This window comes from Pezoporus occidentalis, unplaced genomic scaffold, assembly GCF_034315485.1.
Source record: "Pezoporus occidentalis ecotype Australia unplaced genomic scaffold, CSIRO_AGI_Poc_V1 ctg158, whole genome shotgun sequence".
In the NCBI taxonomy this organism is placed as follows: domain Eukaryota; kingdom Metazoa; phylum Chordata; class Aves; order Psittaciformes; family Psittacidae; genus Pezoporus; species Pezoporus occidentalis.
In genome coordinates, this window is record NW_026913404.1 from 2,121,007 (window position 1) to 2,134,452 (window position 13,446).

At 61.3% G+C, this 13,446-nt stretch overlaps 2 protein-coding genes across 3 annotated transcripts; both read left to right on the forward strand.

Annotated features, from left to right (window-relative positions):
- The first annotated feature begins 1,408 nt into the window (after positions 1-1,408).
- METRN (meteorin, glial cell differentiation regulator) lies at positions 1,409-5,255 on the forward strand. The gene is made up of 4 exons (XM_062611957.1): positions 1,409-1,532; positions 2,447-2,868; positions 2,989-3,048; positions 3,555-5,255. Exons 1-4 carry the CDS (start codon positions 1,447-1,449, stop codon positions 3,860-3,862), a joined length of 876 nt encoding a protein of 291 aa, XP_062467941.1. The 5' UTR covers positions 1,409-1,446; the 3' UTR covers positions 3,863-5,255.
- A 4,925-nt stretch (positions 5,256-10,180) lies between these two features.
- On the forward strand, positions 10,181-13,026 carry ANTKMT (adenine nucleotide translocase lysine methyltransferase). 2 transcript variants are annotated; one of them, XM_062611962.1, is made up of 5 exons: positions 10,183-10,390; positions 10,466-10,570; positions 11,289-11,429; positions 11,948-11,998; positions 12,555-13,026. In XM_062611962.1, exons 1-5 carry the CDS (start codon positions 10,217-10,219, stop codon positions 12,756-12,758), a joined length of 675 nt encoding a protein of 224 aa, XP_062467946.1. In that variant the 5' UTR covers positions 10,183-10,216; the 3' UTR covers positions 12,759-13,026. The 2 variants fall into 2 exon arrangements, with proteins under 2 accessions (XP_062467945.1, XP_062467946.1); XM_062611961.1 differs by lacking the exon at positions 11,948-11,998 and having other exon boundaries at positions 10,181-10,390.
- Positions 13,027-13,446: the final 420 nt, after the last annotated feature.

Consider the following 13,446-nt stretch of genomic DNA (forward strand, 5'->3'; position numbering starts at 1 on the left):
CCTGTATCCCATGCCGGGCCGGGAGCACACCCGGCCCTGCTTCCCCAGGAACCGGCCCCGGGCCACATTCCCCCGTGCCGGGGTCACTGTGACCCGCAGTCGGGCCCTCTCTCCCCGACACCCACGGCAGACCCCAGCACAAGGCTCAGTGGGTACAGAGCCCCACACACAGACCCCTCAGCACCCCGAACCGCCCACCCGCCCCGCTCCACCTTAACCCGCAACCCCTCCGGCCCCTCATTTTCCACGGATTCCAGCATCCTGACTTGTTTCAGCATCGCTCCATGGCGGGAGGGCCGCGAATCCCCCTCTCCCGCCTGGCCCCCTCCCCTTCCCCCCCTTCCCCTCATTCTTTCCACCCTCCAAATTTACAATCCCTCATTTCCATTCCGCTCCACCCTCTCGCTAGGACTTTGTTCCCGGCCTGTATCATCCCATCGCAATTGTTCCCTGTTTATTTCAAACGTTTTGGCGGGCTGTCACTGGATGGACACTTAATTAATTGTGGGGCTGGCACAATAGCGGCTGGGGGGTGTGTGCAAAATCCCAAGGGAGGTTGGGGGGGGTTGGAAGTGGGGGCTCGGGTGTGCGGAACTCTCCATGACAGACCCACACCATGTGTCTCCATGGCCCCTGTTAAGGGTGTCCCGTGGGGAGGGGTGTGCTGCTGCTAGGGGGGGGTGTGCATGGAGGTTGAGGTGCGTGTAAGTCTTGGGGTGCACAGTTATAGTGGTGCACAAACCAGGGGGCTGGATTTTGGTGTGTGCAGCCTGTGGTGTGCATAAGTCAGGGTTTGTATAGGTTTGGGGTGTACACAGCCTGAGGTGTGCGCAATTGGGGTGTGCGTAGTTGCGGTGCGTATAGCCTGGAGTTCCTGTTGTCGGGCGTGTATAACTTGAGGTGTGCATGGCCTGAGGTGTGCATGGCCTGGGGTATATATAGCCTGAGGTGTGTGTAGCCTGGGGTGTGCATCAATTGGGGTGCATATGGCCTGGGCTGTACACACCTTGTGGGGTACGTAACTGGGGTGTGCACAGTTGGGGTGTCGACAGTTGGGCTGCACATAGCCTGAGGTGCCTGTACTCGGGGTCTGCATGACCTGGGGTGTGCACAGTTGGGCTGTACCATGCCGGGGAGCACCGCGCAGCCCCAGCCCTGTACCCTCAGCGCCCCCCCCCCCCCCCCCCCCCCGGTGTGTCCTTCCCGGTGCCGGGAGCCGCAGGGGGGTCCAGGGATGCCGGTGCGGGCGCTGCCGGTGCCCCAGGCAGCGGGCGCGGGGGGAGATGCGGGGGGGTGCGGGGTGTGCGGCCCCGCCCCGCCGCCGCCATTGGCCGAAAGTTTGGGGCGCGGCGCGGGGTGTCGGCCCCGCTCCCCGCTCCCTGCCCGCGGCCGGTGCGGGCAGCGCGGGCAGGGCCGGGCCGCCCCGGGGCCGCCGCGGCCGCGGCCATGTGGGCGCTGCGGGCGCTGTGCCTGGCCGGGCTGGGCGCGGCGCTCGGCGGCGCCTCTGCGGATCCGTGCAGCTGGAGGGGCAGGTAGGGACCGGCACCGGCGGCACATGCGGGTCCCCGGCTCAGCACCCCCCCCCCCAAACCCCCCTGCCTGACTCGCAGCCCGCCCCCCACCCGGGAGCATCCCCCTGTGCAGGGGCTGCTACCGCTTCCTGCGGAGCTGGGTCGCGGTGGGATACTAGGACCTGCTCCTGCCTCAGTTTCCCCATCCCAGGGATGTGCGGGGTCCGGGCCCGCCTCACCGGGAACCCTTCCCACAGCCCCCTCCCCCGTTAACTGCAGCCCCGCGGCCCCTGGGGCCCCTCGGCAGGGCTCGGAGCGCCGCTGGCCGCGGTGGGGAAGGCACTGAGCTCCGGAACAAAGGGCTCGGGCTGCCGTAAGCCCCACGCGAGGCCGTGGGGGGCACGGGCAGGACACAAGACCGGGCAGCAGCGTGGCCGGGACAAAGCAGCCCCACGGCTGTCTCCGCTCCTCCGGGCAGGGCTTTCCCGCTTGTCCCCTCCCCTAAATATTCAACAGGCAAGACGTGGCTTCGGGCAACGGTTCCACGCGAGCCCTAAACCCACGGGGGGTGGTAAACCCCCAGCTCTCACAGGGGATCCCCCAAAGTTGGGTTGTGCAAGAAACAGGCGACCCCAAGGCTGTGGGTCCCGTGGCTTGGGAGGCTGGGGAGTCCACTCTGGGTGCAAGGGAGTCTGTGTGCGCTGCTGCACACCCCGCCCCGGCACCTACCCAGGGGGTTGGTGGGGCCGAGCACTCCCGAATGATACACATGCAGCCGGTGGCATCGGGGGTTTGGTGCTATTCCTCCCTGTGTTCATCCTGCACAGCTCCATGGGGGAATAAGGGCTGGGGGGATCCCCATCACCTGGTGGGGCACAGGCTGCGGGTCCCCATCACCCGGCATGTCCCAGTGACGGGGGTGCCGTGCCTCGCAGCGGGCTGTCGCAGGAGGCGGGCAGCGTGGAGCAGCTTTCCCTGCCCTGCGCCGAGGGCTCTCTGGAATGGCTGTACCCCACGGGGGCCCTTCGCCTGCGCCTGGCTCCCCGCCTGCCCCCGGCCACCGCCGCCGCCACGGGCGGGAGCCCCCAGCACGTCACCGCCTGCGTGAAACCCGCGGGCACGTTCCGCGGGGCTCAGCTGTACCTGGAGCGGGACGGGGCGCTGGAGCTGCTGCTGCCCGAGGCGCCGCGGCCCCGCGTGAGCTGCTTCAGCTGGGCGCCCCAGGAGAAGGTGGCCCTGTTCCTGCAGGCCACCCCGCACCGCGACATCAGCCGCCGCATCGCCGCCTTCCGCTACGAGCTGCGGGGAGACTGGCTGGCCCGCCCCGCGCTGCCCGCCGCCAGCCTCACCGGGGAGGGTGAGTGTCCCGCAGCCCCGCTCAGCCTGCCCCAGCTGCCCTTGCCGGGTGTCCCCCCGTGTGCGCGGAGGGGCCGGTCACCGCTGGCGGGTGGTGACAGGCTGTGCTTGACTGTCGCAGGGGCTTGCCGGCCGTGCAACGACACCGAGATCCTGATGGCCATTTGCACTAGTGACTTTGGTGAGCGCAGCCCCTGCCCGGGTGCTGGGAGCCCAACAGGAGGGGACGAAGCTCAAACTGGGGACCGAAGCCCCGTCCTGCCCTGCCTGGGCATCAGTACAGAGGCTGCTTCCGCATGGGGATGGGAACAGGGATGGGGATGAGGACAGGGATGGGAACAGGTATAGAGATGGAGATGGGAATGGGGACAGAGAAGTCTATGGGGACTGGGACAAGGATAGGGAGAGAGATGAGAATGGATGGCGATGGGAATGGTGGGAATAAGGATGGGAATGAGGACAGGGATGGAGATGGGAATGGGGACAGGGAAGGCTACGTGGATTTGGACAAGGATGGGGGTGGATGGCAATGGGAATAGTGGGAATGAGGATGGGCACAGGTATGGAGATGGAGATGGGGACAGGGATAGGGATGGGAAAGGCTACAGGGATCATGACAAGGATGGGGACAGGGATGGGGCTAAGGTCAGGGCCATACTGACACCCATCCCTCTCTTCCCCTCGCAGTGATCCGTGGTAGCATTCGGAGCGTTTCCAACGATGTGGAGCTGCAGGAATCCATCATTGGGGTGAGCGCTGCCCGCATCCACCGCCAGAAGTTTCCCCTGTTCCAGGCGGGGGGGAGGCCGGTGGGCAGCATCCACACCCCACTGCGCTGTGGCGTCAGACCAGGCCCCGGCACCTTCCTCTTCACGGGGTGGCTGCACTTTGGTGAGGCCTGGCTGAGTTGTGCGCCACGGTACCGGGACTTCCAGCGCATCTACCATGGGGCACAACGTGCACACCAGAACCCCTGCGAGTTCCCCATGGACTGAGTGGCTCGGGGGTGGGGAAGGACAGCTCGGCCCCACAGGTGCTGGGGGGTCCCACAGGCAGCAAGAGCATCCCTGGGGTTGGATGGTGCCTGGAGAGAGGAGCAGTGATTTGGTCCTTGCCATGCAGCTGGGCTCCAGCAGCATCCACCGATGGGCTGGGGGGGTCCCGAGAAAATCCTGCTGGAAGGGAAGGGGTTTTCCCAGGGAACTGCCCAGATGAGGGGTGCTGTGGTGTGGGGCGGGGGGGTAGGGGCTCCCAGGGGACTGGGGTGCTGCAGGCTCAGGGGATGCTGTAGGTGGAGCACGATGGGGGTGGCTGTTGTTCTCCCCAGGAGGGCACGGTAATGGGTGGCCATGGCAGTGGGTGCCACAGTGGGGTGTGGAAGGGCCAGGAGGTGATTTGCAATGTCAGGGGTGGAAGTGGGAGCAGGATGGCAGTGAGCCTTACCATGACCCTGCCTGCAGTGGAGGGCATGGGCAGGGGCCATGGGGTGGATAATGAGGAAGAGGAGTGAGGCTGAAGGAAGCGAGGGGATGGCAAGGGGGGAGGAAGGCTGGTGCAGGACCAAAGCACCGATGCAGGAAGGTGCCGTGGGGGTGGGTAGAGGTTGGGACAGGCCGGGACGTGCTGCCCATCCTGCCACCGTGGCTTCGTGGTGTCTGCCGGGTCATCCCGGTGGGTCACAGCCTGTCGGCCAGTGGGAGTGTTTTGACCGTGGGGGTGGGGGGGCATTGTATGTGCACTACAGTGATAATGATACCAAATGTGTGACCTTTTTGATAAACTAAGCTGTCTTTGTAGAGCATGTGTGTGAGACTCCTTGGTTTGTAGGCAGCTGAGCTGTGCCTTCCCATGTGTCAGCTCCAGCCACTGACCCTGCCCTGGAAACAGCCCTACTCTCTATATATCTCCCTCCATAAAGTGATATATTGTTGTTTCTGAGTGTTGCATCCCTGGGATGGGTCATTTTGAGGTTCTTCTCCCTGGGTATTGGCGGTGGCCCCATGCCGGGGGGTGAGCAGCCACTGTCAGGGCTCATTCTCATCAGAGTCACCAGCCACAAGGCCTCATTGTGCTGGGCTGCACCGTGCTGGTGTCCCAGCCCCACTGCTTCCCCCCTCCATGGAGTCCTGTGGGCTGTGTGTGGTGGTGGGGAGGGACACAGGACCCCAGCGGGGATGGGGCACAGGAACCATGGCCAGGACCTTTCCTCCACATCAGTGATGCCCACAGGAGCTCAGTGCTGGAAAACCTCAGCCCCTGAGCATCCAGAGCAGAGCTGCTCCAGCCCTCACAGCATCTCAGTGGCCTCCTCTGGACTCACTCCAACAGCTCCACGTCCCTCTTGTGTTGTTGTCCCAGAGCTGGATCAGGACTGCAGGGGGGGTCTCCCCAGAGCCAAGGGGGACAATCCCCTCCCTCAACCTGCTGCTCATGCTCTGGGGGTACAGCCCAGCACATGGGGGTTCTTGGGAGCTGTTCATTGACCAAAACCCACAAGTTCTTCTCCTCAGGACTGTTCCATCCAGTCTCCCTCAGCCTGCGCTTCTGCTGGGGATTGCCATGGTCCATGTGCAGGACCTTGCACTTGGCCTGGTTGGATTTCATTTGATGCCCTTGCTGCCTACAATGCACTTTTCCTTGCCAAGAAACCATTTCCAATGAGTGCTGTAGGGTTTGGAGTTCAAATATGTACATGTAAATGTGTGTGTGTATAAAATGATCTGCTTGTGATATGATCCTGCCTGTGAGGTGGTGGTGGGGTCAATACACAACACATGTTTTCCCCAGAGAAGAATGTGATGCTTATTTTACGCTTTCCTGCCAAAGGGCTGGTGCTTATTTTGGGGCCAGCCTGGGCCCGAGGGCAGGATCCATCCCTGGCAAGTCTGATGCTCCATGCCAGGCTCTTGAGGATGCCAGAATCCCTCTGGATTTTGGCAACAGGCAGGAACTGAGCAAGCAGTGGGAAAGAGGAAGGAGTGGGAAACCCAGTGGAGGAGGAGAGAAAATGGGGATGGAAAAGCAATAAATGAGGTGTAAAGGGAATTGTGGTGCCCATGGCATCCTCCACACACATTGAGGGTAAATCAGGGCTGCTCCGACCCCGCCGCAATCCCGTGCATTCCTCTCAGCTGAAGAACAGGATTTAATGTGCTGAGCATCCAGCAGCATCTGCCCAGCACCAGAATCTCCTGTTTTGCTTCAAATCTGTTTATTTGGCCAGAGCAGCTCGTTCTGCTGCTGCGGAAAGGGCTGCTCTGTGCCTTGCTCACCACTGCGGGGGGTTTGGGCTGGTTTTGGTGCCCTCTGCCCTGGGTCACGTTGGGTTGGCTGCTCTCACTTCCCGCAGCTGGGCCCCAGCCAGGGCACAAGCACTTCCTATGGGACCATCCCACAGGGAATCCAGGCAGCCAGTGCCTCAGTTTCCCTACTGTAGGAAAGGGATAACAGCCCTTCCCTGCTGCTCAGGGCTGCCGTGGCAGCATCCTGCATTCCACAGCCCCATCAATACCCATCTCCCCAGGGCTGGTTATCCCACCAATTCCCCAAAAGCAGAGTCCAGCCCCAGCAAGCCAAATTCCTGTCTAGCCTCTTGGCCACAGAGGGTAAAATCACAATGAGCCAGACTCCATCCTGGTTAGTATTTCCTTGGCAGGATGAAAAATGTGGTGGGGTGGGGGTGGAAGCGCTAGGGACCATGTTGTGACAGGGCTGCTTTGGGAGGACCAGACAGGAACTGGGGGGCTCTGGAGGGCAGCTGGAGCCCAGCTGGGTTTGGTGAGAGTGGTGATGATGGTCAAAGGGCTGTGGGGAGCACAGGGAAGGATCCCCCTGACATGCTCACCTGGGCAAGGGTGGATGCAGCTTCCCCAGGGATGAACCTGCCAGACCCGCTCCAAACCCATCCCTTGCTATAGGGGGTTTAGGGACACCATGGAGGGCAGCACCCCAAACCATGCCCCTAAATGGCAATGTGCCCAGGGAGGTGCCTGGAGTCCTCATCCCACGGGATCAGCCACATTGTGGACGCAGGTGTCCAGGCCGGGGGGGGACACATAGAGCCCTTCTGTCACGCTGCCGATGGGTGTCCGCGCTGGCACGACAAGGCACAGAGGGTGGCACTGCCGAGGTGCCCCCGTTGCTGTCCCCAGCCCTGTCGCACAAAGGCAGCGCCGTTTCCCGCCATCCCCCTCACTCCCCAAGCCTTTCCTCCCCCTCTCCTGCCCCTTCACCTTCCTCCTCCCTGGCTGCTGCCGATGAAAGCCCAAACCAGTGAATCGAGGGGCACAAAGGGGAGGCACAAAGGGGAGGCCCTCTCAGCCCCTCTGTGGCCCCCACAGCCACCCTGGGATGACCAGTCCTGTGCTGCCTTTGCTGCCCATCCTGCCCATGCTGTTCATCCTGCCTGCCCTGCCTGCTCTGCCTGCTTTGCCCACAGCACCCAGGAGCTGGCACGGGGCAGGAGGATGCTCCTGGGACCCGAGGGGGCCCCATAGGGTCAGGATGATATCCTTGGGGTTTACAGATCCTCTATAGGGGTGGATAATGTCTCTGGGACCAGGGAATGCACTATAGCCTCAGGTTTATGCCCCGGGGCCGGGCGATGGCCCATAGGGTCAATATGATGCCCTTGGGGTTTGGGAGCGCCTCATAGGGTTGGATGATGCTCCTGGGACCAGAGATACATCACAGCATGAGGATGATGACCTTGGGCTTCAGGGATACCCCATAGAGTCAGGATGATCCCCTGGAGCTAGGGGAAGCCCTGTAGGATCAGAATGATGCCCTTGGGGCTTGGGGTGCCCCACAGGGTCATAATAATGCCCTTGTGGCTCAGAGATAACCCAAGGGTCAGGATGATGTCTTTGGGCCAGGGGAAAGCACAGCAGCAGATAGGATGAGGCAGTCTGGGTGTCCTCATTGGGCAGCAGAGAAGGGACCTGAGGGCAGGATCCTCAGCAACAAGAGAGCCGGAGCCTGGTGGCCCCAAGGACACTGACACCCCTCAGCCCTTCCACCCCTTGGGGAGGTGTGCCCCAAAGCCTACCATAAAGGGTTGCTTTCAGCACCCCATCTGGCTGGGTCAAAGCCAAGCCAGCAGCATCCCTCTGGCTGAAAGGGATGCTGGGGGCCTCGAAGCCCCTCACCCCGGCTCTCCTGGTCCAATACGCCTACGCCTGGTGGGTCTGGCTGCCAGCAGCTGTTGGGAAGCAGCTTTCCCAGTGCATAGTGACAAATTCCTGGCGGTTGAGGATGCTTTGCAGGCGCCGCGGCCCCGCCGGGGGAAAACTGCCCTGGAAAGAGGTGAATTAAAAGCTCTTTGGCTCCAGTGGTGCACCCCAATGGTCCCCTTGCACAGTTTCCTGATATGTTGCGGACACTGCGGGCTGGGGCAGAAGTGGGATGCTCCCACCCTTCATCATGTCCCAGGGGCCCAGCAGGGAGAGCTCAGCCCTGCCTGGGAATTGCTTCCTTAATTAATTTGCTTTGTAGCATCACGGCGGGGCCTTGGCCTGCCCCAGGGACCAGCTCGTCCACACAGACCATCCTCCTCCTCCTCCTCCACAGCCCCTGCCCCCCTCTTTTCCCAGCTCCTATTTCCCCAGATTTTCTGCTCACTCTCAACCTTAACCGGCCCCACCGGAAAATCGGAGCAATCCCCATGGCCACTGATTTGGCTGCAGCCACGTTGGGGTACGGAGGGGGAACAGCCCTGGGCAATATCTCTGGGATCTACAGATGGTGCTTCCTCACCAGTGGAGCTGCATCGCTGCTCCTGGGTTATGTTTAATGGGGTCTGGTTGTTGTTAAGCACCCCTAGCTGCATGGTGTGGTACGAGGGTAGAGCACACGTGCGTATGTGTGCATCCTCATTCCAAGGGTGAAATATTTGGCTCCCACAAACAAAGGTGAGACCAGAGTGGAAACATGTGTTTGCCTTTGGCAGCTCAACCCTTCGCCACTGCCTGCGTTGGTTCAGTGGCAAAGGGGGTCTTCAGGGAGGCTGGTGCCTTCCACAGGGCTGGGGAGGTGAGAATCCTCCTCCAGAGTCACAGAAGCTCAGGCTGGTTTGTGTTGGAAGGGAACTTAAAGCTCATTCAGTTCCAACCCCCTGCCACGGGCAGGGACACCTTCCACCAGACCAGGCTGCTCCAAGCCCCATCCAACCTGGCCTTGAACACTGCCAGGGATGGGGCAGCCACAGCTTCTCTGGGCACCCTGTGCCAGCGCCTCAGCACCCTCACAGGGAAGAACTTCTGCCTAAGAGCTCATCTCAGTCTCCCCTCTGTCAGGTTAAAGCCATTCCCCCTTGGCCTGTCCCTACAGGCACCTGTAAAAAGCCCCCCCCAGTCCCAGTCCCCTCCACCCCAAAGCTGGGGCTGCCCACAGGTAGTCAGTGATGGATGTCCCAAAGCCCTGGTCACCCTGTGGGGTGCCACCAGCCACGGCACAGACCCCTGGGGCCATCCCCATCTCCCAGGGGACACCCCAGTATGCTGCTGGAGGGGACCCCCAGGAAGCCCTGACCCAGAGGCCCGAGGAAGTCCCGGGAGGAAGGTGACACCGGGGCCGTGCGGGCCGGGAGCTGCTGCCCTTTGTGTGCGTCTGCCCTCCTGAGCCGTCATTGTTCCCACGTTAGGGTTGGGTTGGGGGGGGGGGGGGGTTAATTGCGGGTGGGCAGGAGCTGTGGAGCCCAGCCCCCCTGCATCCCACAGCCTGGAATTTTCCCACAGTCGTGGCTCCCTCGCAGCAGGAAACCCACCGCCTGTGGCACGCACAGCCGTGAACAGCCGTGCACACCACTGCTCACAGCCGTGAATGACTGCACAGCCACGCACAGCCATGTACCACTACACAAAAGTGTGCACAACCACACGCAGCTGTTCACGACCGCACACACCACCACGCACAGCCGTGCACAGGCATGCACAGCTGCCCCAGCCTGCTCACAACCACGCACCGTGACTAGCTACGCACAGCCCATAGCAACAGCGCACAACTGTTCACAACCACGCGCACAACTGCACCCAGCGGTGCTCGCATGCACAGCCGCGGCTGCAGCCCCACAACCGTGCACAAACACGTACAGCGCTGCACAGCCGCCCGCGAGCGCGCACAGCACCGCGCAGCCACAACCGACCCTGCACAACCGCACGCGTTCACGCACGGCCGCCCATGGCCACGCCCGGCCCTGCACGGCCGCACCAGGCGGCGCCGCTCCTCCCGCCCCGCACACAAAGACCCGCCGGTGCGCAACGCAGCCATGCCCCTGCCGCCTCCCGGTGCAGGCCGCCTCGGCCCGGCCCCGGCGGAGGGCGGGGGCTGCGGAGCCTCCCCTTCCGGCCGCCATGGAGCCGGGGGAGCCCGGGGAGCCCGAGGAGGCGGCATGGCGCGGGCCGGGCGGGGGACCGCTGGGCGGGCGGTCGCTGCTGGAGCTGGCCGTGGCCACCGGGGTGGCTGCTTGGGCTGCCTGGGCCGTGTTGCTGATGCCCGGCTTCCGCCGGGTGCCCCTGCGGCTGCAGGTACCGCCGATGCTCCCCCCCCTCCCCAGCCCCGTGACCTCCCGGTACTCCCGGCGCTGACCCCGCTCTCCCCAGGTGCCCTACCAGCCCTCCGGCCCGCAGCAAGCGGCCAACGCGCTGGCGCTGCTGCGGGGACGCTCCGGGAAGACGGTGGATCTGGGATCGGGAGATGGACGGCTCGTAAGGGCGGGCAAGGGGGTGCGGGAAGGACAGGGAGGGGGTTGTGCCCAGCAGGAGGATGGACGGGATCTCCCCCGAGCAGCTGCTGCCCGGTGCCTGGCTGGGCTTCTGATGGCCCTCCTGGGTGGCCCTAGATAATCCTAGACAGCTCCTAGACAGTCCTAGCTGGCCCTAGGTGGTCCTAGACAAGCCCTAGGTGCTCCTTGACAAGCTCCAGGTGCTCCTTGACAAGCTCCAGGTGGTCCTGGTCATATTAGACAAGCTCTAGGTGGCTGTCGACAGTCCTAGATGTCTAGGCCCAATACTAGCCCTCGGTGGTCCTAGACAGCCCTAGGTAGTCCTGAACAGTCCTAGGTAGCCCTAAACAAGCTCCAGGTGGTCCTAGGTGGCCCTAGACAGCTCTAGACAGTTCTAGGTGGTCATAGACAAGCCTTAGGTGGCCTAAGACAGTGCTAGGTGGTCATAAATAGCCTTGGACTGTGCTCTGTGGTCCTAGAGGGTCCTAGACAATCCTAGGTGGTCCTTGATGGCAACAGAAGACACCACATGCAGTGAGCAGCATGGAAAAGCACTCTAGGAGGAAGGTGCCAAGGACTGAGGCCACCCTGCCTGTGAGGAGGGGGCAAGTGGAGCTGGGACACAGCCCCTGCCCCCTGAACTGTCCCCCAGACTCGACCCTGATGTTTGTTTTAGTTGCAGCTCTCTCTGTCTCTCTCAGGTGCTAGAGGCTTATAAGCAAGGTCTGAGACCAGCCATTGGCTACGAGCTCAATCCCTGGCTCCTGTGTCTCTCCCACTACCGGGCCTGGAAGGCTGGTTACCATGGGAAGGTTTTCTTCCTGAAGAAAGACCTGTGGAAGGTAACAGTGTCCCAAGGTGTGGCTGTGCTCAGGCCAGTGCTAGGGCTTGGTCTGCAGCCCCAGCCAGGGTTTGCTGGTGGTTGCTTGCTCCTTCCTCAACCCACGCTGCTCCCAGGAGGTGTAAAACCGTTCTCCTTCCCAGGGGAACGCCAGCCTGGGCAGCCTGTGGCTGGCTGCTGGTTCAGCAGGCAGCAGTGCTTCTTCTTGGAGCAGCTTTGATGGGAGGTATGAGGTGCTGCTGACATATGGTGGCCTTCAGAGGTGTACTCCTAAAGATGCCTGCAGCCTGACCAGAGAAACCCAGCAGGGAAGGTGGATCTGGGATGATGCTGGAGGCAGGCACTTGCGAGTGGTACTGCTCCCAGTCACACCATCACATCCTCATCCCACATGTTGTGGGGCGTCTGTGCTTCCTCCAAGGTTCAGAAGATCATTCAGAAGGTGGTGAGACACTCAGTTCCCCCCTTGTCCCCCTCTGCTTGTTGCTTCTTGCATTCCCCTTTTCCATCTCTTTTAAGGTGAATCTTTCTGATTGCCACAATGTGATCGTGTTCCTGGCCCCCAGCGTGGTAAGTCTGTCCCTCACACCCCAGCTTGTTCAGAGCAAACTCCAAGGAGGGTTTTCTTAGGAAAGAGAGAGAATCTGGACAGTGGCAAAGACTCTTTAAAAGATAAGGCTCTATGAGTGGTTTGGTGCTCAGCACCATCCACATTTATAGAATCATAAAATCATTTAGGTTGGAAAAGACCTTTACCCCAGCACTGCCAAGGCCACACTAAACTGTGTCCCTAAGTGCCACATCTTTACATCTTTTGAATACCTCCAAGGACAGTGACTCCACCACTGCCCTGGGCAGCCTGTTCCAATGCCTGACCACCCTTTGGGGAAGAAACTCTTCCCAATACCCAGTCTAAACCTCCCCTGGTGCCGCCTGAGGCTGTTTCCTCTTGCCCTGTCTCTTGTTATTTGGTCCTAGTCCCAGCCATGCACAGGGCTGGCACCAGCCGTATGTTTTGGAAGGGTTGTTGGTTGATGGAGCCTGCTTGGGCCCTGCCAGCCCTCCCGAGAAGCTGTCCTGTGGTCGCTGGTGGCACTGGACCACGTGGCTGTCTGTTTCTCCCCAGAAACCTGCCCTGGCTACCAAGCTCCTTGCAGAACTCCCTGACGAAGCCCGGGTGGTGGCTGGACGCTTTCCCTTCCCCTCCTGGACCCCCAGCAGCACCCTTGGGCAGGGGCTGGAGCAAGTCTGGGCATATGACATGAAGGAAGTGCGGCGAGCAGTGCAGAGCAGCACTGAGGGAAGCTGGGTCCAAGAGCAGGCTCCTTAAGCCTGGCATTAAGCATTGGAGTCCTTCCAGTCCTTGGGCTCAGCTCAGAGCTGCTTGGCCAGGCTTTTGTCCCAGGGACGTGCAGGCTGGCAGTCCCTCAGTTTTCAAATGAATGGGCAGTTTGGGGGAAGCAAGGGAGGGGAAAATCAGACCTAGAAGTCCTGGAATTATTGCAGGATTTAAGGGCTAAGCCTCCAGTGCATCCTTATGTATGTTTGCTACCCTATTCCTAGTTCAATTTTCAAAATAAACATTTGATTGGTTCTTCCCTTGAGAGTTTTGCTTTGCCTTTGAGCTGCAGGGTGCTCCTGTAGCCAGGGCTGCTCCTGGCCTCAGGCTTTGCTCTGCTGGCCCTTTGGAGGCAGCTTAGGAGGCAGTTTGTCCAGCCCCCCTCCCGCTGAAGAATCAGTTTGGTCCTGCTCACTGTGTATAATATTCCATTTTCCAGGAAAATGGAATGTAATGAAACAGGAAAAAGGGGCTTTCTCACCATAAAAGATCAGCTCACCCCCTTTCTCTAGCCTCTTAGACCAAAGTCTGGCTTGACCCAGCCCTGGCCTTACCTCTTTGAGAGGGGAGTGAAGACAGGAGCAGAGTTAGCCCTTGGACTCCAGTCTAGGTCTGACCCAGGAGAAATGTTACCACAGGAACGGGAACCTTGGAGCCCCTCAGTAAGAAGCTGCCTGGG